The sequence below is a fragment of the Drosophila elegans genome, unplaced genomic scaffold (assembly GCF_018152505.1).
Source record: "Drosophila elegans isolate 14027-0461.03 unplaced genomic scaffold, ASM1815250v1 contig_814, whole genome shotgun sequence".
NCBI lineage: Eukaryota > Metazoa > Arthropoda > Insecta > Diptera > Drosophilidae > Drosophila > Drosophila elegans.
Window position 1 is genome coordinate 16,207,343 of NW_024546167.1, and position 19,349 is coordinate 16,226,691.

Here is a 19,349-nt window from a genome sequence, read left to right on the forward strand (position 1 = left end):
ACGGAATACTATACTGTACAATATTATGATGTCTCAGATGAAAAATGTTTTTACTTTTAACTACGAAAAAACGAAATATTTTTTTTTAATTTTTAATACTCGTACCATTCTAGCTAGCAGTTTTTAACAACAGATTGATTTTTCAGGCGAAATAAAGGTATCAAAGTTATATATTAAATTTGTATTTATTCATTATTTTTTTTTTAATAAAAAAAAATCCGGTTTAATATTTTATTTAGAGCAACTAATACCTATTGAACATTTTCTAGGCTTTGTAAAAAATGTTATTAGAAAAACAATCTTGTGAAATAGTTTAGAATGACCTTAGTAGCAAATATGTTCACACCAAATAATTATGAAACATAGCTACAAAATGACTGAATATGTTTTGTATGCTTTGACTTTGTGATTTTACCAAGAACTTGGCCCCTGCCGTAATTAATGTTTTTGTATTTATCTGAAACTTCAGGCATGTACTTTATGGGCTTCCACCGCACTTCATTCTGCAATTGCTTCTGTTGTAGGAGCTTCGTTTGGAGCTTCCGTTGCAGCTTCCATAGTTTCTTCTGCTCCTCCAGCAGTAGTTGCAGTAATTTTGGTTGCTATTGTTCCTTCAGTAGGTATTTTCATATGATAGGCACAGCTATCTCTGCACTTTTTTAGAGTTCCAAACTCGTTTCTCTTAAAGAACTTGTAGCACCTAGTAGTCACCTAAATGATAGAAAGCTATGATAGATGTTCATTAGTATTTTAAAGCTGGTTACCTGTATGCAATCAAACAGAACTCGATGGAACCTGTAGTAAACTCTACGGGGTCCTCTACAAACACTTTCGTGTGCGTATTTGTGATTCACCAAACAGTCGCTGTTCTTGGCTAAGTAAACAGAAATTCAGGATTAAATTGGTGACCTCATCTGCGATGATCTAATGAAATCTTACTCCTGCGCCTAAAACCCTCTACAAAGAAGCAACTGACTGCTATAATTGTCAACAAAAGCAGTAGCTTCATGGCCGATCATCAGAGGGATTGGGACTAAGTAGACATCCAACTTGCTGAAAATGAACACGTAACAAATCAGGCATAGCATGAAAATTGTAATTTAAAATAATAATGTAAGTGCTTGTATGCCTTTAAAGCTCTTAAATAGTTTTACAAGTTACCAAAATAATATTATTACTATTTAGGCTATGATCAGTATCAAATATTTTGTTTTTATTATTGCTTCATCAGTGTATAATGTTTCACAACATTTTTATTACTTTTAAGCTTTAAAATATTTGTGAAAATTCCCAAGCTATATTTATTTTTGTACATACTTACTTTGGCACTATACTTACCCTACGATCAGTGATATATATTCTTTTAATTATTACGATAAAAAAAGGGGTATCTGTATTAGTAATATCTCTTTATATCAGTGTACACAATTGTAACATTCCACAACACTTTCGGCTTACAAATAGGTTTCAGAAACATTTAAAACTTAAGGTTAGTCCGATACGAGTAGCGAAGGTAGTGTAGTTAAGGTAAGGAAGCTGTTCATCGAAGACCGTCTTGGGCAGAGTGAGGATTTGGATGTGGAAGCGCGTTCAGCTTCAGCAGATTCCGGAAAAGCTATAGTCAAACTCGGAGTTCTTCTCGTTCAGGCGACCCAAATACTGCGAGTGCTTGATTCCAAAGCTGTAGGCGGGCACATGGGAGAGGTTTATCTATTTGTGAGCAAAATCAAGACAAATGGTCAAACAAACACATCAGATACTGTGCTGATTTAAGGAATTTAATCGTTAAACTATGCCCAATTCAGATATGGTCGTAGGCCCTGTCCGCCCGATTCTCCAACAAAAATTGAGTGCATTTCTGTGGAACTGTGACCGGCAGGGGTTTCTTGAGATAGGGGGAATGGAGAATTCCAAAGGAAATGGCCGGCGGCGAACGCTTCTCCCAGTACTGTGGGTTGGGTCAGGTTGAGGTTAAATCCATATACATTAGGATTACATCTCCATGTAAAATAGGGGATGCCACAAAATAAACTAGGGTGTCGAAATCACTTCAAAAGGCGTCGTATATCATAATATATTCAACCGACTTTTATATTTAAAATACATGATCCTAAATACTTTAATTAGTAAAATGATGATAGTAGAACTTGTGAATAAAATTGTGATAAAACAGCAATAGCAGTGGATATTTTCATGGAAATTATTTGTATGTCTATGTTTATAATTTCCTGCATTTTTAAATTCGGGAAATGATAATATACTTATGTTATACTTGAAAATCTTTATACATCCCCTTTAATAACCTAGTAGTGTTTTTCCCCCCGCTTACCTTCTCCGGACAGTGGGCTCCGGGTCCGGGCTTCGCGTCTTCGCTGCCCATCTTGTACTTGCCCCGCATCGAGTAGACCGGTGGCTTGGGTTTGACCACCGTGTACTCGCCGTCGTAGTATCCGGGTCCGGGGAAGATCATAACCGGAATCAGCGGCGGCTTCTCGCGACCCGTGATCGTGTAGGCCGGAGCCGAGCGGATCTTGCCCTCCTTGCTGCTGCCCATGACAGTGGGTATTTTGTAGACGTTAGGAGCTGTCAATGATTGGATGAAACAATGTAACTTGGGTGTCAATATAAGGGTTAGTCAATTCGGGGGTTAATTCAATGGCTTGTCTCTTGGGCTGGTGTTTGAATGGGTTTCGGGTTAGTATTCGGTTTGGATTGGATGATCTTGACATGACGTGCCTGCAAATAAACACACGAAACGGAAACGACGGACAACAAGGAAATGAGCAGACTTAGATCAGTTCACTTTCCAAAGAGTTAATGATTAATATCATTTTTGTATAAACTACCTAATTGTTTATATTTTATTAAAGAGATTTACCTTCTTTAAATTGAAAAAATTACTCATACGACTAGTATTTCAAATAAAATATTTGTATTTTTTAATTTAAGAATTTTTTTACTATTTAAGTTATTAAAGGTAATTAGATTTTTTAAGACGTCGTTTATTAGACATTCATTTAAGTGGTTTGACACGATAAGAGATGTGTGTAAAAATCCAACGTTGCGTATGAGTGATACTACTTAATTTGTTCTATTAAATATTAAAATTATTATTATTATTATTATTATTAAAAAAACAAAGAATTATCTTGGCGCCTAATAATATAATATTAAACTTGATAAAATTTGAAAGCTTTTTCTTTCATTGATATAGTTTTACTTTTTGAAAAGTTTACTGTCTACGAGTCCCTCTGGTTACCTGATTATCTTCTCCTGCACGCTGCTCGCCTCCACAGCGTACTTGACCGTCTGCATCCTCGAGGATTGGCCACTGGTGACGATGGCGCCATCGGATCGCACCACCGTCTGGTGGCTTACGGCCGCCGCCTTGGTGGCACTGGCATCCGACTTACCGCTGGCCACCACCTTCATGTTGCCCGTATCCTTCTGCCCTTGAACCACCTGCTGCATTGTGGTGGTTTCCACCTTGGCGTGGTGGTTGCCATTGCTCAGTGGTGCTGGTGGTGCGGACTTAAGCTCTTTGTGGGTGGCGGTGCCATTCACCTGCTTGGTGGTTTGCTTTTGCTGCAGCTCCGGCTGCTCCACCCCATTGATGAAGGTCTTTGTGGTGGTGGTGGTTGTTGTTGTTGTTGTGGTGCTGCTGCTGCTACCAGCATTGTTGCTGTTGTTGGTTGTGGTGGTGGTGCATTCCGCATTGTTGCGTACTGTGCCAAAATTACGGTATTTAACAAAAAAATAAAAATTGCCAACAAATTCGCATAAATAAGGCGATGCAGTGGTATGAAAATAAAAAGCACAAACTAATTACACATAAGCGTTTCAAATGAGTCAGTTGGTTTTTAAATAATAATAATATTTATTACTGCTACTAATACCTGCCCATGGAAAGTCATTTAAAAATGCTAACCAAATTGTAGAAAATTAACAATGGCATAGAAATTATAATTTTAAATGATAAGGTTTATTTTTAGTTGAAAGTTTTTATATATATTCTAGTATTTACTTGAAATATTTATAATTGAATAAATTCTTTTTTAAAATTTCTAAGGCCCCATTTTAAAGATGCACATTTGAAACGCTTTTAAAAGCAGCTTGTGATGGAATGGCATGTGATGGTCTAGCAGATTCTTACCGGGACTGGCCAGACGGCGTTCGCGTCTTTGGACAATGCGATCTTCGATGTACACGCCCCTGGGTTCTAGTGATTCGTGAGTGTATTTACAGAGATTCGAAACGGATGAGAGCATGGCCAGAACACCAAGGAATGTGTGTGCGAACAAACATGGAACAGAAGAAGACGAGACACAGAACGACAAAAACACAGATAGTACACAACCGGATCCGGCACCAAAAGTGGGAAGCGAAATTGGGGGTCACCTACCTGGAAGCGAAGCAGTGGGCACTGTCTTCAGGCCAAAACTATAGGCTGGCGAGCTGTCCAGATTGCACTGCTCGGGATAATAGTGACCAGGGGCTAAGTGGGTGGGCAAGGAAACGCGGGAGACATGCAATACACAACAGCAACATCAAGATCAACATGCAACATTCATGGACAATCGTGGACAGTCCCAGATTAAAGCCACTACTAGTTACCTGGGGCATCGGTAGTCATGCGGATCTCCGACTTGGTGCCAAAACTGTAGGCGGGTGTGGAGTGCAGGTTGTGCTTTTCCGGCTCATAGGCGGAGGGTGCTGCAATCGTACTGATGCTCGTTAGGGTGACTCAATTCTTTTTTGGGTATCCTTCTGGTCATTTTAAAGTCATTACCCCCACTTGAAATTTTTATTTTTATTTAGCGCAACTATTTGAGAATAGGTCCTTGAGATTCAAAGACTATCTTAAGGATATCTTCTGAGACATGAGCTTTGAAAAAAGAATATGCTGCAAGTATCACTAAACTTTAAAAATGTAAAAACTATTTTTTACTTTTCGATACTATTATTCTATCTAGTTTATTTTTTTCAATAAACAAAGTGTCTTTGCAAGTGGGGGTAAGCGTGATGTCCATTCTGAAGCAGTTCTATAGCATTTCTAGTGGAGGTTACTTGCCTGGAGTGTCGGAAATGCGCTCCCGTCCCAGTCGCATGCCGAAGGTGAAGGCCGGAGTGCTGGTGCTGTCCACGTGGCACTGCTCCGGATGGTAGTCGCAGGGAGCCGGCGTCTGGCTGACGGGATCGGCGGCTGGTCGACCTGCAATGGTGTAGGCGGGTGTATGGTCGAGGCGAACCTTCTCGGGTGAGTAGTCGCAGGGCGCAGGATGGAGGTGCTCCGGTTTGGGGTCGTGTTTGCCGCCAAAGCTGAAAGCGGGTGCTCGGTCCAGTCGCACCTTCTCGGGGCTGTAGTCGCCGGGTGCCGGGGATTCGCTCAAGGGTCTCGGATCGTGTTTGCCGGCGAAGGTGAACGCCGGATTGAAGTCCTGCCTGACCTTCTCGGGGTGATAGTCACCAGGTGCTGGGGTGTCATTGCAAACCCTGGGATCATGTTTCCCTGCCATTGTGAAGGCTGGATTGTGATCCTGTCTGACTTTCTCTGGGGAGTAGGCTCCCGGGGCAGGGGTCTCACTGGGCTTGTGAAGATCATGTCGCCCGGCGAAGGAAAATGCGGGCACATGATCTTGCCTAACTTTCTCGGGATGATAGTCACCAGGAGCAGGGGTATTGTTCTCCGACTTTAGATCACTCTTAACACCAAAGCTGTAGGCGGGAGTATGATCCAGGCGAACCTTTTCGGGACAGTAGTCGCCCGGAGCTGGCGTACCATTGGTCAGCTTTTGAATGTATTTTCCAGCCATTGAGAAGGCGGGATTGTGATCTTGTCGGGTCTTCTCGGGAGAGTAGGCTCCAGGAGCGGGAGTATCACTTGGTTTCTGGAGATCATGACGGCCGGCGAAGGAAAAGGCGGGAACATGATCTTGCCTAACTTTCTCGGGATGATAGTCACCAGGAGCAGGGGTATTGTTCTCAATTTTGGGATCATTTTTACCCGCAAAAGTGTAGGAGGGTGTATGGTCGTGGCGGAACTTTTCGGGACTGTAGTCACCAGGTGCGGGAGTGTCATTGGAAACCTTAGGATCATGCTTGCCGGCCATTGAGAAAGCTGGATTGTGATCTTGCCTGGTTTTCTCCGGAGAGTAAGCTCCTGGAGCGGGCGTATCACTTGGTTTGTGAAGATCATGACGACCAGCGAAAGAAAATGCTGGGTTGTGATCCTGCCTTACTTTCTCCGGATGATAATCCCCTGGAGCTGGGGTATTGTTCTCCACCTTAGGATCATTCTTGCCACCAAAAGTGTAGGCGGGAGTGTGATCCAATCGCACTTTCTCTGGGCAGTAATCTCCAGGAGCAGGTGTACCATTTACCAGCTTTTCGATATGTTTGCCTGCCATCGAAAAGGCAGGATTGTGATCCTGACGAACTTTTTCGGGGGAATAAGCTCCTGGGGCGGGCGTATCACTGGGTTTGTGAAGATCATGACGACCTGCAAAGGAAAAGGCGGGATTGTGATCCTGCCTTACCTTTTCCGGGTGATAATCTCCGGGAGCTGGAGTATTATTCTCCACCTTGGGATCATTTTTGCCACCGAAAGTGTAGGCAGGTGTGTGATCTAGACGAACCTTCTCAGGACTGTAATCACCTGGAGCTGGTGTGTCGCTGGAGATCTTTTGGCTGTGTTTTCCAGCCATTGAGAAAGCGGGATTATGATCTTGTCTGACTTTCTCCGGACAGTAAGCTCCTGGGGCGGGAGTATCACTTGGCTTTTGGAGGTCATGACGACCGGCAAAGGAGAAGGCGGGATTGTGATCCTGCCTCACCTTCTCCGGATGATAATCTCCTGGAGCTGGGGTATTATTCTCTATTTTGGGATCATTCTTGCCACCAAAAGTGTAGGCGGGAGTATGGTCTAGTCGCACCTTTTCAGGACAGTAGTCACCAGGAGCTGGTGTACCATTTACCAGCTTTTCGATATGTTTGCCTGCCATCGAAAAAGCAGGATTGTGATCCTGACGAACTTTCTCGGGGGAATAAGCTCCTGGGGCGGGAGTATCACTGGGCTTGTGAAGATCATGACGACCGGCAAAGGAAAAGGCAGGATTATGGTCCTGCCTAACCTTCTCCGGATGATAATCTCCTGGAGCAGGGGTATTGTTCTCTACTTTGGGATCATTCTTTACCCCGAAACTGTAAGCTGGTGTGTGATCTAATCTAACCTTTTCGGGACTATAGTCACCAGGGGCGGGAGTGCCATTGGCAATCTTCTGATCATACTTGCCAGCCATTGAGAAGGCTGGATTGTGATCCTGTCTGGTTTTCTCCGGAGAGTAGGCTCCTGGAGCGGGAGTTTCACTGGGTTTGTGGAGGTCGTGGCGACCAGCGAACGAAAAGGCGGGATTGTGATCCTGTCTAACTTTCTCGGGATGGTAGTCCCCAGGGGCTGGAGTGCTGTTCTCTATTTTAGGATCATTCTTAACCCCAAAACTAAAGGCGGGCGTGTGGTCCAGGCGAACCTTCTCGGGAAAGTAGTCACCAGGAGCTGGGCCATCGCTGGCCACCTTCTGACTGTGCTTTCCGGCCATCGAGAAGGCGGGGTTGTGATCCTGGCGGACCTTTTCCGGGGAGTACGCACCCGGGGCGGGAGTTTCACTGGGCCGCTGCAGATCGTGTCGCCCGGCGAAGGAGAAGGCGGGATTGTGATCCTGGCGGACCTTCTCCGTTTCGTAGGCACCCGGTGCTGGCGTGTCGCTCGTCTTGTGCAATTCGTGGCGACCGGCGAATGAGAAAGCGGGATTGTGATCGTGCCGCACTTTTTCGGGACTGTAGTCGCCCGGTGCCGGAGTGGAGCTATCGAGCCGCTGCTCGTGCTTACCGCCGAAGGTGAAGGCCGGCGTGCGGTCATTGCGGTACCTTTCCGGGGCATACGAACCGGGCGCGGGCGTCTCGCTGATGGACCTGGTCTCCGGGCGGCCGGAGAGGGTGAAGGCGGGCGTGTGGTCCAACCGCACCTTCTCGGGATTGTAGGTGCCCGGTGCGGGCGTGTCGCTGCACTTGGCTAGCTCCACGCGGTGGCCAAAGCTGAAGGCGGGCGTCCGGCTCAGCACGCACTTCTCGGGTTCGTATGCTCCAGGTGCTGGAATGGGAGTGTTTACGATGTGAGTGTGGGAATGTCTGCTTAAGGTACTTCTAAGCCTTAAAAACATGCATAAAATCTTTGCTTCTAAATGATTAATAAATAATAATAAATAATAATAAAATGTGTTTCATAACACACTTCGGGGTAAAAACATAATAGGATTAATTTATGTTTTTATATACTTATTTATATTTTTCTCCTTTTCATTTATTTTCTCGCCAAATTATTTGCTAGAAAGGCAGTTTATGTATACAGAACAATATGAAAATATGCTTTAACAGCGTTATCCATATTCAAACAATAATAACAATAAATAAGAAAAACAGTTGAAAATGCTTACAGAAAAATTTTAAAATATTCTTTATCCTCGTTTTCCATGTTCAATCATGTTGGCAAGATAATAAATATTTTTAAAAGTGTAATGGAATAATAATGTAATAACTTTGAAGAATTGTTGGGACTTGGTCTAATAACATTTCTAGCCACATATACAAAACAATTAATTAAAATGTTTAATGGAGAAGCATAGATAACTTCTCAGATATTTGTGAAAAAAAATCATGTTGACTAGTTGTAAATTTATTATGGTCTTAAATTTTTAAAATTTTATTTATGGATCTTTTCCAAACATTGTTAACAACTCACCAGGTGTGCAATCGACGACATCGTGGGAGGCCTTTCCTGTGATTGAGTAAGCGGGTGTGGAGTGCAGCCGAGATTTTTCGGGGCTGTAGGCACCGGGTGCTGTTTTAAGGACATAAAATTGTGATCTCAAACTCAACGCCAAATAACTAACTAACTTTAAGCCAAGCTGTAAGCTGCTTACCTGGTGTATCGCTGACCTGGATGTGCTTGGTTTTCAGGCCAAAGCTGTAGGCGGGCATGTGTTCTAGGACAACCTGCTCAGGTTTGTAAGTGCCCGGCGCTGATAAAAGTGCCAAAGTTGTGTAATTGTCTAATTGTGTATATTTAAGTGTTAAAGACAAACCTGGCGTGTAGTCTGGCCGCTGTTCGTGGTGCTTTATGCCGAAACTGAACTCCGGCGTCTTGTTGAGCTTCACCTTCTCGGGACAATAGGCGCCAGGAGCTGCGGATGGGATGGATTATCAGAATAAAATGCCACCAGGGGATTGAGTGATTCAAAAGAGGGAAGCGCAACAATTCTATAGATACTGTCCAATTGGGTTCGCTTGAGCAGGTGGTGCCTCGATACAGATACAGATACAGATACAGTTACTGGGATACAGATTTGGGGATTATTACCTGGTGTGCCCCGATCGTGTTCGATTTTAGTTCGTCTACCGAAAGTGTAGCGTGGCGCATTCTTTTTTGATTGCGTGACCTTTTCAGGGCAATAGCTATTCGGAGCTGTTAGTGTTAATAAAACATAAAAATTGGTACGGCCATTGTTTTAGTCTACTCGAATCAAAACTAGAGAACACTCTACACTATGTGAGCTACGACTAAGGGTGAGTGAAAGTTAAAGATACAGATACAGATAGTAGAAGTTATATAGTTCGGGAATTAGTAATGAGGTGGGCTTGAATTGGGGGGTGGAAATTAGAGAGCGGAGCTAGACCAACACCAACACCAACAAAAAAAAACGAATGGCAACAACAGACAGTTAGTTGGGTTACCTGGATTGTTAACAAAGTACACGTTAACCTTAATGCGAAAGGAGTATCGTGGGGCTCGCCGCTTGACGACATCAAGGGGCACCACTCGATAATGGTTGGGACCTGAGTTTCGATTTTGCCATGGCAATCATTCATTGAAAGAGAAAAACGTTTCAAATTAAAATCAAATCAGGCAACAAAAAACACAACACAAATTACTGAAACACTAATTTAACGCATTTACAAATAACACTGTGTGGTGAATGGGAGCTACAAATAGAGGAAATAATAAAGGAGAATTATACAAATAAATACCAACAAAATATACTTTGGTTATTAAGACTTTTAGATGCATGTTTCCTTTGCGGTCTATTTGGCAGCGGATAAAATAACTCTTTAAAAATTTACTGCCATGATGTTGACAATCTAAAAGTAGGTGGGCGGCTTAATAAAGACCTTGTCAATTCCTCTTACGTTAAATTAAATTTTATTTTGGGAAAACAAAGAAAGTTTAAAGAAGAATATAAAAAGAGATCCAATAAATTAATGTTAATTTAAAAAAGAAAATACAAAAAGTCCAATAAATAAAATTTTATTGGGAAAAAAAGAAGCTTTTATTTTTAGAATTTTAACAACTTTTTGTTCACAAGCCAACAAAAAATTTTCTAATTTTAATTTTTTGAAGGACCTTATGAATCATTCCATTTTACTTTCTTTTAATTTTGTATAAATTACATTAACGAAAACCGTTTTAGGGACTCAAAATGTTTTTGGAGAAACTAAATAAGCAAAAACATTCACGCACTTTACAGGGTGTTCACAACTACGATCGATCCAAGAGGATATCCAAAGATACAGAGGAATACGAGAGAAAGCTACGGAAAGTGGCTACTACTACACTAACTACTGAGATAGAGATGGAAAGTGGGAGAAAGTGGGGGGAAAGAGGGGCGTTAGCAACTTACGCGCTGCTTGCAGGAAGATTCAACTGACATGGGTTCGGATTAGTTAATGAGTTCGCTTCTATATACAATGTGGCTCCATGATTGATGATTTCCTGATGAGTCCGCGCATGCAACAACAACAGCAGCCCGAAACACACACCGAATGCAACGCCGAATTCAAATTCAACTTCAAATTGAAATTCAACTCCAACGCCAAAATCCAAAATCCAAGTCCAAAACACCATTCAAACACCAGAGTAGGAGGCCTGAAACTCACCTGGAATCTGGAACGTCTTCAGCGTGGCCGGTCGCTGGCCAAAGGTGTACTTGGGCGTGGCATCGATCACCGCCTTGGCCGCCGGCACCACGTCGTATTCGCCGGGTCCGGGATTGGAGAACCGTGTCAGTTCCTTGGGTCTGCTCTGCAGAGTGGCGGCTCTGGGATAATCACGGCCCTTCGCCCGCATCCCGGTCACATTGTATTGCGCCGGACCCGGACCGGAGGTGTCGTACTTGCCGCCCAACTTGTGCCCAAAGGAGTACGAGGGGGCGGCCTTCTTTTTCGAGTCCGGTACTTTGCTACCTACAAACAAATATGATTGAAATTGAATTGTTTTTATGATAAAAACACTTTTATATCAATATGGGCTTAAATAGGTTTGTTAAGCTGAATAAAAACAGTTTTAGGCCAGGATCGCAAGACCCAGAATCTGTAAAAAACATTCTTAAAATAAATTGGTAGATGGCAAGAAAATAAAATCAAATTGAATTTCAGCTTTTCACATAACAGCTTGAGTTTTGTTACAATTTATTTTTTTAATCGAGTAAAACTAATAAATTTAAATTTCATTTTAAGCCAATGAGACTCTTAATTTTCGATATCCACATATTTTTATACCCTTGCAGAGGGTATTATAATTTCAGTCAGAAGTTTGCAACGCAGTGAAGGAGACATCTCCGACCCTATAAAGTATATATATTCTTGATCAGCATCACTAGGCGAGTCGATCTAGCCATGTCCGTCTGTCCGTCTGTCCGTCCGTCTGTCCGTCCGTCTGTCCGTCTGTCCGTCTGTCCGTCTGTCCGTCCGTTTATATGCAAACTAGTCTCTCAGTTTTAAAGCTATCTGCATGAAACTTTCCCAAAAGTTGTCTTTCTGTTGCAGGTAGTATATAAGTCGGAACGAGCCGGATCGGACGACTATAGCATATAGCTCCCATAGGAACAATCGGAAAAATAAATGAAAAAAAATTATAACTTTGCTGTTTTTTAATTTTTTGTTTAGTTCTTCGACATTTAGTAATGGTTAAATATTTCCGATTTACGGTTTAAATTTCATCAAAATCGGACGACTATAGCATATAGCTCCCATAGGAACAATCGGAAAAATAAATGAAAAAAATTATAACTTTGCTGTTTTTTAATTTTTTGTTTAGTTCTTCGACATTTAGTAATGGTTACATATTTCCGATTTACGGTTTAAATTTCATCAAAGTCGGACGACTATATCATATAGCTCCCATAGGAACAATCGGAAAAATAAATGAAAAAAAATTATAACTTTTCTGTTTTTTAATTTTTTGTTTAGTTCTTCGACATTTAGTGATGGTTAAATATTTCAGAATTATGGTTAAAATTTCATCAAAATCGGACGTCTATATCATATAGCTCCCTTAGAAATAATAAAAATATATAAAATAACTATCAAATAATTGAGCTGCAAATCATCATAGCTTCAATGTTTTTAAACATATACGAAAGTAAATCATAATTTTAATGTTTTCAAAAATGTTTAATTCTTGCAATAGCTGCAAGGGTATATGAACTTCGGCTTGCCGAAGTTTGCTTTCTTTCTTGTTGCTTATTAAATAGTATCTGAATTTATATGTATAAATCTTTATATTTTAATATTTTGCACAGATCAACAGATTAAAGATGACCAAAATTAAATTAAATAAGACCAAAAATTTTAAAACTAAGAAATATTTTATATTACGTTTTTTTAATGCGGTATTTTTACTAGTAGTTCTTGCTTTAGGCCCAAATAAATTTTATTATACCTTTCTCTTGTTGCAAATTTAAGAACTTTAAAATGCATAGATATTCAAAGTAATTACTACACTTACCGATCAAAGTCGGCAGCTGGACGGTGGCTGGGCCTGGATTGGTGGTCTCGGCTGCGATCCTGCCAATGCGGACCGTTGGCGTCCAAGGACGCTGCTCCACGTTGCCGCCCATGTTTATTGGACGAATCTTTCGCACGCGGGCACAGGGGCCTTGATCCTGTTCCTTTTTCTTCGCCGGGGGGCCGACCTTGGTGAGAACAATAACTTTCTTCATCTTGCCGTGTTTAAGGTTTACAAGATATCAAGCTATCCAACAAAACTATACTCGAATTTTATTCGAAAGGCTAACGATGACATTTACATGTGTGAGTGGCTGACTGAAATGTATAGTTCGACCCCCAAATTGGGGTAACCTAATAATCCAAATTCCGCCCTACTCCAACTGCCAGTCGATGACACAAAAATCAATCGTCTGGGCTGGCTGTTCTTTCCAATTTTCTGGGCCAATTCCGTGGGGTGGCTTAATGGGCAGGCGTGTGGGCTTTTGGCCATAAAAGAAAGGAGCTTTTGGGAAATGGAGGGGGCGTGTCGTGTGGCGGCTGTCACTCTTTTCGCTGCAGTGGCTGTTGCTCAATTGTTGTTGCAGGTTGTTTCCTTTCGAGCCGCGGATTTGTTGCGCCGCGCGAAAGACAAACAATGGCAATAACTTTGCGGTAGGCTCGTCAGTCTCAGTTAGCAGTGGTAGGGAAAAAGTTAGGAAGGGGCTTAAAAGGGCCCAAAAAGATAGGGAAACTATAATTCAATTCAATTCAATTCAGGAATATATGACTTTCATTGAATTAAATTACACAATAATAAAAATGTCTCAGATAAAAGCAAATTTACATACTTTTGTTTAGTAAAATGTCAATGATTTTTTTTACATTTAAGATTTGTTGAAAATGTCATAAAATGTAGCAAAGTGTTGGATTTCAAAATAAAATTCTATGATAAATAATAAGCTTAAACTTTACTATACTTTAATAATTATTATTATTCAAAAGGAAGTTTGTCAAGCTTATATTTCCGTATAGGAACAAAAAATGTAAATAGAAAACAAAGTCGATAATTTACATAATAAACAGGTAGTGGATTATACAAACATATGCTGACTCTCAGACTCTGACAAAAGAAATAATAAAAAAGTTTCCAGCTAGTAAAGAGTTTGGGCCATAGGAAAATATTTTAATGAGCGCCCCCTCAACAACATTTTTATTCCCGAAACCGAAACCAAAACCGAACCGAACCGGCTGCCCTGGGTGACGACCTTCTTTTCACAGCTCAGCGAAACACGGGAAGCCAAGTGTTGCCCATCGACAGGCTGGCAGTCATCGTCATCCATCGGAAAACAGACGGTGCCGGCTGGTATCAGGAGGAGCTCCTGTCCTCCACCTCCAATTCATGCCATCTGGGAGTGTAATCGATATGGGGGCTGGAATTGACGGCAACTGAGATTTTGGGGAGAGCCCACTCCATGCCGACAAACAAATCGGGGGCCTGGTCAACAAGGTTGCGCCCCGAATCGAAACGAAACGAAGTGTGCTAAGTGCTAATGCTGCCCATTTTGTGGGGCATGTAAGCCAACAAAACGATTACTTTTAATGACTTATGGCCGACAATTGCATGACGGACAATGAAGGCGAACCTAAAACCTAAAACCGAAACAAAAACAAACTCAAACTCAAACTCAAACTCGCAGGCGAACCCGAAAGAAAAGCGAAGCGTGCCACTTCTGGTGGCCGTGAAAATTCGCCAGGCTGTGTAAATAATTACAACTATGTTAGGGGGCGTGGCGTGGCTGTTAACAGGGCCAATAAAGCCGTCGCTCTCCTGCCAAGAAGAACTTTTTTTGCGTTTCGCCTGCCTGCTGCACTTGTTACTTGCCACTTTCAACTCCTGACCTCGCATGCAATTCAACTAAAAGTAAAAAAAAAACATTGTTCTGTTTGCAAGGCAGTCATCAGCTGGCTGGTTGGCTGGTCTTATAAGGCAGCTCTTACATCACCATCATGAGCTTGGCCAGCCCACACACGGAACATCATGTTCAATTGCTGTTCGAGGCCAAGATCAGCTAAGAAAACTGAAAATCTATCGGATGAATCAGAGCCGAGCCGGCAGTTGAGCCAACAGAAGTCAGACATCTGTCAGACAAAAGACTCTTAGGCCTTAGACTACCCACAGATATTTGCATTGGAAGAAATCAGTTTAAATAAATAAAGTGATTAAAGATCAATTGTACAGCAAGTGTCTTTGTGTTTCAAGATCTATAAAAAATGAAACCCCATATGGTAACAGGAAAAAAGCTTGGTAATACAGTTCTAAACAAATAAATATGATTTCTATTGTCTTCTTTTAATGGTAATATATTCCATACGCAACTACAACTTTTGTTTTAATCATATTAAAGAAATTTCTATTTGACTAATATGAAAAGTTGTCTTTGAATTATGTTATTTATAAAATTTAAATTTGAAATTTAAAATGTAATGTTATATATTTGCAATATATTTGCAATATACATATGTCTCAATCCATTACTATTTAATAAATTTAATTAGAGGTATTAGAACTATATTCTTCATTTCATATAATATTTTTCAGAGTTATATTCTTCATATCACGTGATATTTTCCCAAGTGTAGTTTCAATTGAACGAAGTCTGGGGAGACCCGCTAAGAGGTCGCATTTAATCAAGTTAATAGAGCGTTAGCTCATGCAATAAATTTGCATGTGGCGATCAGATTTCAGTAATCAAATTATAGATGGTGATGTTCGATAATCTGTGCACGGGGGTCAGTGTTAACAACCGGCTGCAGAGCAGAACAGCACCGCCCACACACTCGACTTTCTATCTGTCTATATCTCTATATAAATATATATGTTGGTTGGCTTTTATTTTTGAAAACAAACCTTGGCTCTCATGATTAGTTACAGAGATACCGATTGCGAGAGACTTTGCAATTTTTTAGCATTATCTTTATGACCTTCAGTGATTTGTTTATGTTGCTTTATTTATATTTGATTTAAATTGATATTCACACAATTGACCCGACTGTGGACCCATGACGACAACAACAAATTTAGCACACGTCAGCTTTTATTAGTGATATCAACTTTAAAAATATAAATAAACACGCTTACTTCAGACATTACAAAAGCAGCAATACCCTGTTGACAAATTATTGGTTGTGTAATATTTTATTTAATAACCAATAATTTGCTTTACTTTAAAAAGAAAAATGAACGCAAATCTAAATTTACTAACAAAAATTATATATTTGCTAGAACCTATTGAAATATTATTTTATAATCGGTTTTGCTAAAAGTTAAAAAAAAATCATTAAATATCAAAAATTATTTAAAAAAACTAATTGGTTTTTTATAAACCTGATACACCTTTAATTGATATACCCCATGCATAATGTATATTGGGTATCGGGTATCTGACATGATCAGCCATCACTCACTGAAAACGTTTTTATTTTCTTTTAACTTCGCTTCACGCTCTCCAAATGGCGAATTAAATATGAGCTCATTCCCAAAATTTAGACAATTTCCAGCCGTCCATCTCGGAGGCTTTTACGCCCAAATACGGCGGCCCAGTCGTTTCCTTTAGCCCACATCGAGTGGTCCGAAAAAGCCAGTTCGGAATTGGGTTTCCAGACGCAGACGGCAGGCCGACCCACGCAGAGCCGCAACTCCATGACTCCGCTATAAAGCCATATAGCCATAATTCGTGTGCTGTCTTGTCTCTATTAACTATTGACTTTTTCGCCATAGACAGTGTATAAGTTTAATTAACAGCGAACATGTTGAGCAATTCCTCCCCAAAAGCCATGGACAACAAGTGAACAGCCGGCAAAAGGCCAAAAAAAAAAGTGTAGTGGGGTTAACAAACAAAACATGAGAATCATAGCCAAAACATCAGCGAAACTCAAGTCTGATAAAACGGCAAGAACAAAACGACTGACGTCAGCTGTGTGAACTAGTTTGCGATCTCCAAATCTAATTAAGTTGCTCAACATTCTCGGTTTTCTGCGGCGAACGTGTTCGGGCTGTTAAAGCCAAGAGAAAGCTGGGAAATGAGGCAGGGAAAAATTGGCAAACCTTCTCTCCGAACAACTGGATCGTGGTTCGCTTCTCAAGGCACTATTAAAATTCCAAATGGCTTGTAATAACTACGATTCTTTGTGGTAAATTTAATGGGACATTCGCTTCCGCTCCAACGATTTATGCGCCAAGTACAATATTCTCTGTGAGCCTGAGATCATTTGGCTGACTTCAAATTTGCATATTGAAACACATAAATACCTGTTGGATCATTTTATAAATATTTATTTTGCGATTACTGCAATTCCCTCTCCCCGCCTGGGAGATTAACCTTTTCCTTTGGTTATTTTGTTATTCTTTGTGTGGTTAACGCTTTTTTTGTGCCTGCCATAATCAGTGACTTTGAAAAATGAGCTAAGTCGGGTCGACCGGTTATTAGAGCTGGCTGATGTCATGGGCGCTACGGGCTAAATAGACAGACATAAGGGTATCACACAAAAACTCCGGCGAGACGACGGAAGGGTTACACATTTATGCCAACAAGTGACATCAATACGAGAGTGTCATTGACTAAACAATGGGAGGAGCACTGCGGATTGGGGGCGGAACAGCTGACTAAAGGCTCTAGCCCTAGGCTCTAGCCCTATGCCACCAGGAAATGCCAATAGTCAGACAGTCAATGAACTTTTGGGTCGGGTCGGGTCGGGTCAGCACGCAATCCACTGGCTGGTTGGTGGGGTCTGGGCCTCAGAATTGGTTAACGCCTACTCCAGTTTTTATCCTTACCGCAGGCTAGTCCTCTTTTATATCCGGGGTATCTGTATCTGAATCTCCTTCTGCTTCTCCCGCTCGATGGTTTGATTTTCGTAACTTTCTTTTGCACAGTAAAAAACTTCACCTTATCGGTTGGCCAAAAACTTCGATGGCCAACAGTGATTTGCAGGATTAGTCGCGATTTTCGGGGATTTTTCAAAACATCTGTTCACTCGAAAGCACTCGAAGAGAGATTGCTATTTTCGTTGTTATTGTAGTTGGTTTCGTGGCTGATTTATTATTTCGTTGATTTGTTCGTTGATTGGGTTCAAGTGACAGCTGCTTCTGAGTGTCGGTCTCTGACTCGCGTTAAAATCTACTAGAGATTTCCAAAACAAACTACAATTAGCTGATTTATTTATGGCGAGTTTGTTTAAGCTGCGTTTGTCTTTCTTTTTTTGGGTTGAGAGAGAGCTAGAACCGAACTCGAGGGCTGTCGAACAGAAACTGCGGAGCAATGTAGCTAACGCTCGCTTTTCGTTTCAAATTTTCGACGTAAGCTACTCCAAGACGTAACGTAAGCGTTAACAGTCAACGTAATGAATAACATTTGCTTACTATGTTAAATGGTCCGCAAGTTTTTGAAATAAAGTTAAACAATAAAGCACAACATAATTGTTGTTTCTTTATATTGTTTTAATTTAATTTTGTTTATACAAATTATAACTTTTCTTTATATAAAGAAGAAAAGAAAGTAGGAAAGAAAGTATTTGTTAGTTAACAAAAACTATTCGGCTTTATTAGCTCTTATTTCTACTCCCATAATTTTGATAGCCAATAAAACTAGTTAGACATGGCGAGGAGGAGAGTCGGTTTTAAAATTTTTGGATTTTCATATAATTAAACATTTATAAATAAATACAATCACCTAAGAACATTATAGGAGTGCTAACGGAATTCATTTTCCTACCCAAATAAATCTTTCCCAAGAATGATTTCCATTTAATTGGGCTTTGGGGCTCATTTGAATATTGAGAAAGTCATATCTAGGGGAAGGTCGCCTTACATAGACAATGCCCCCGGACTCCTGCCTACAGTTCAATCGTATCTTAATGGCTCATTGACTATCTGTAATTCGACTGGGTTTGCGCTCATCGGGAGGCCTATTTATGGCGGTGCTCACAACAAATAATGCCGCTTGATTGTGGTTATGTAATGCGAGACCGCGATCTTGCCTCCGGCAAATCTTACCGCCCCTTCAACCCCCCTCTTTTTTGCACAAATGGTGCGGTGGAACACAGACAGCCTTCACCCACACACGTGACTAATGGAGCATGACAATTTGTTTTGCACAGAAACCACGATAATCTTAATTTTTTAAAAGACTGTAAAGAACTAATTTTCGTTAGTTTTTTTACTTACCATTTAAAAAAAATTAGTTCAAAATTAAGATATAGATCAAGTGCAATACCAAAATTCATATCAACAAAGTGAAGGCTTATGTATCTCTAAGAATTAAAAAATGTGAAATGTATCTCTAAAAATTAAAAAAAAATGAGAAATATATCTCTAAGAATTAAAATAAACGAGAATGAATTAAAATAAATCAAAAACTATAAATTTACAATTTAGATTAGATTTATCCACATAAACATACAAGGTTAAAAACTTAATTGATTCTTTAATTTGTTTTATTGTTTATTTAGTGGTACCCTAATAGTAGGCAATAAAT

The 19,349-nt window shown here is 40.7% G+C and overlaps 3 protein-coding genes across 10 annotated transcripts; all 3 read right to left on the minus strand.

The window, feature by feature from the left end:
• Window positions 1–77: 77 nt before the first annotated feature.
• On the minus strand, window positions 78–1,030 carry LOC108149244. The gene is made up of 3 exons (XM_017276680.2): window positions 940–1,030; window positions 765–874; window positions 78–711 (listed from the first exon to the last, which is right to left on the minus strand). The coding sequence occupies exons 1-3, from the start codon at window positions 1,007–1,009 to the stop codon at window positions 499–501; spliced, it is 393 nt and encodes a 130-aa protein (XP_017132169.1). The 5' UTR covers window positions 1,010–1,030; the 3' UTR covers window positions 78–498.
• A 566-nt stretch (window positions 1,031–1,596) lies between these two features.
• LOC108149218 (outer dense fiber protein 3-like) lies at window positions 1,597–2,554 on the minus strand. The gene is made up of 3 exons (XM_017276649.1): window positions 2,330–2,554; window positions 1,874–1,948; window positions 1,597–1,710 (listed from the first exon to the last, which is right to left on the minus strand). The coding sequence occupies exons 1-3, from the start codon at window positions 2,552–2,554 to the stop codon at window positions 1,597–1,599; spliced, it is 414 nt and encodes a 137-aa protein (XP_017132138.1).
• LOC108149434 lies at window positions 2,475–18,132 on the minus strand. Of its 8 annotated transcripts, XM_041710574.1 has the most exons (15): window positions 17,651–18,132; window positions 12,836–13,022; window positions 10,987–11,292; window positions 9,787–9,888; window positions 9,413–9,517; window positions 9,138–9,236; window positions 8,976–9,074; window positions 8,795–8,893; window positions 5,963–8,146; window positions 5,072–5,665; window positions 4,615–4,713; window positions 4,403–4,495; window positions 4,154–4,219; window positions 3,260–3,725; window positions 2,475–2,583 (listed from the first exon to the last, which is right to left on the minus strand). In XM_041710574.1, the coding sequence occupies exons 2-15, from the start codon at window positions 12,945–12,947 to the stop codon at window positions 2,577–2,579; spliced, it is 4,431 nt and encodes a 1,476-aa protein (XP_041566508.1). In that variant the 5' UTR covers window positions 12,948–13,022; window positions 17,651–18,132; the 3' UTR covers window positions 2,475–2,576. The 8 variants fall into 8 exon arrangements, with proteins under 8 accessions (XP_041566508.1, XP_017132498.1, XP_041566505.1 ...); XM_017277009.2 differs by having other exon boundaries at window positions 5,072–8,146; XM_041710571.1 differs by lacking the exon at window positions 9,787–9,888 and having other exon boundaries at window positions 5,072–8,146.
• Between the last annotated feature and the right edge of the window lie 1,217 nt (window positions 18,133–19,349).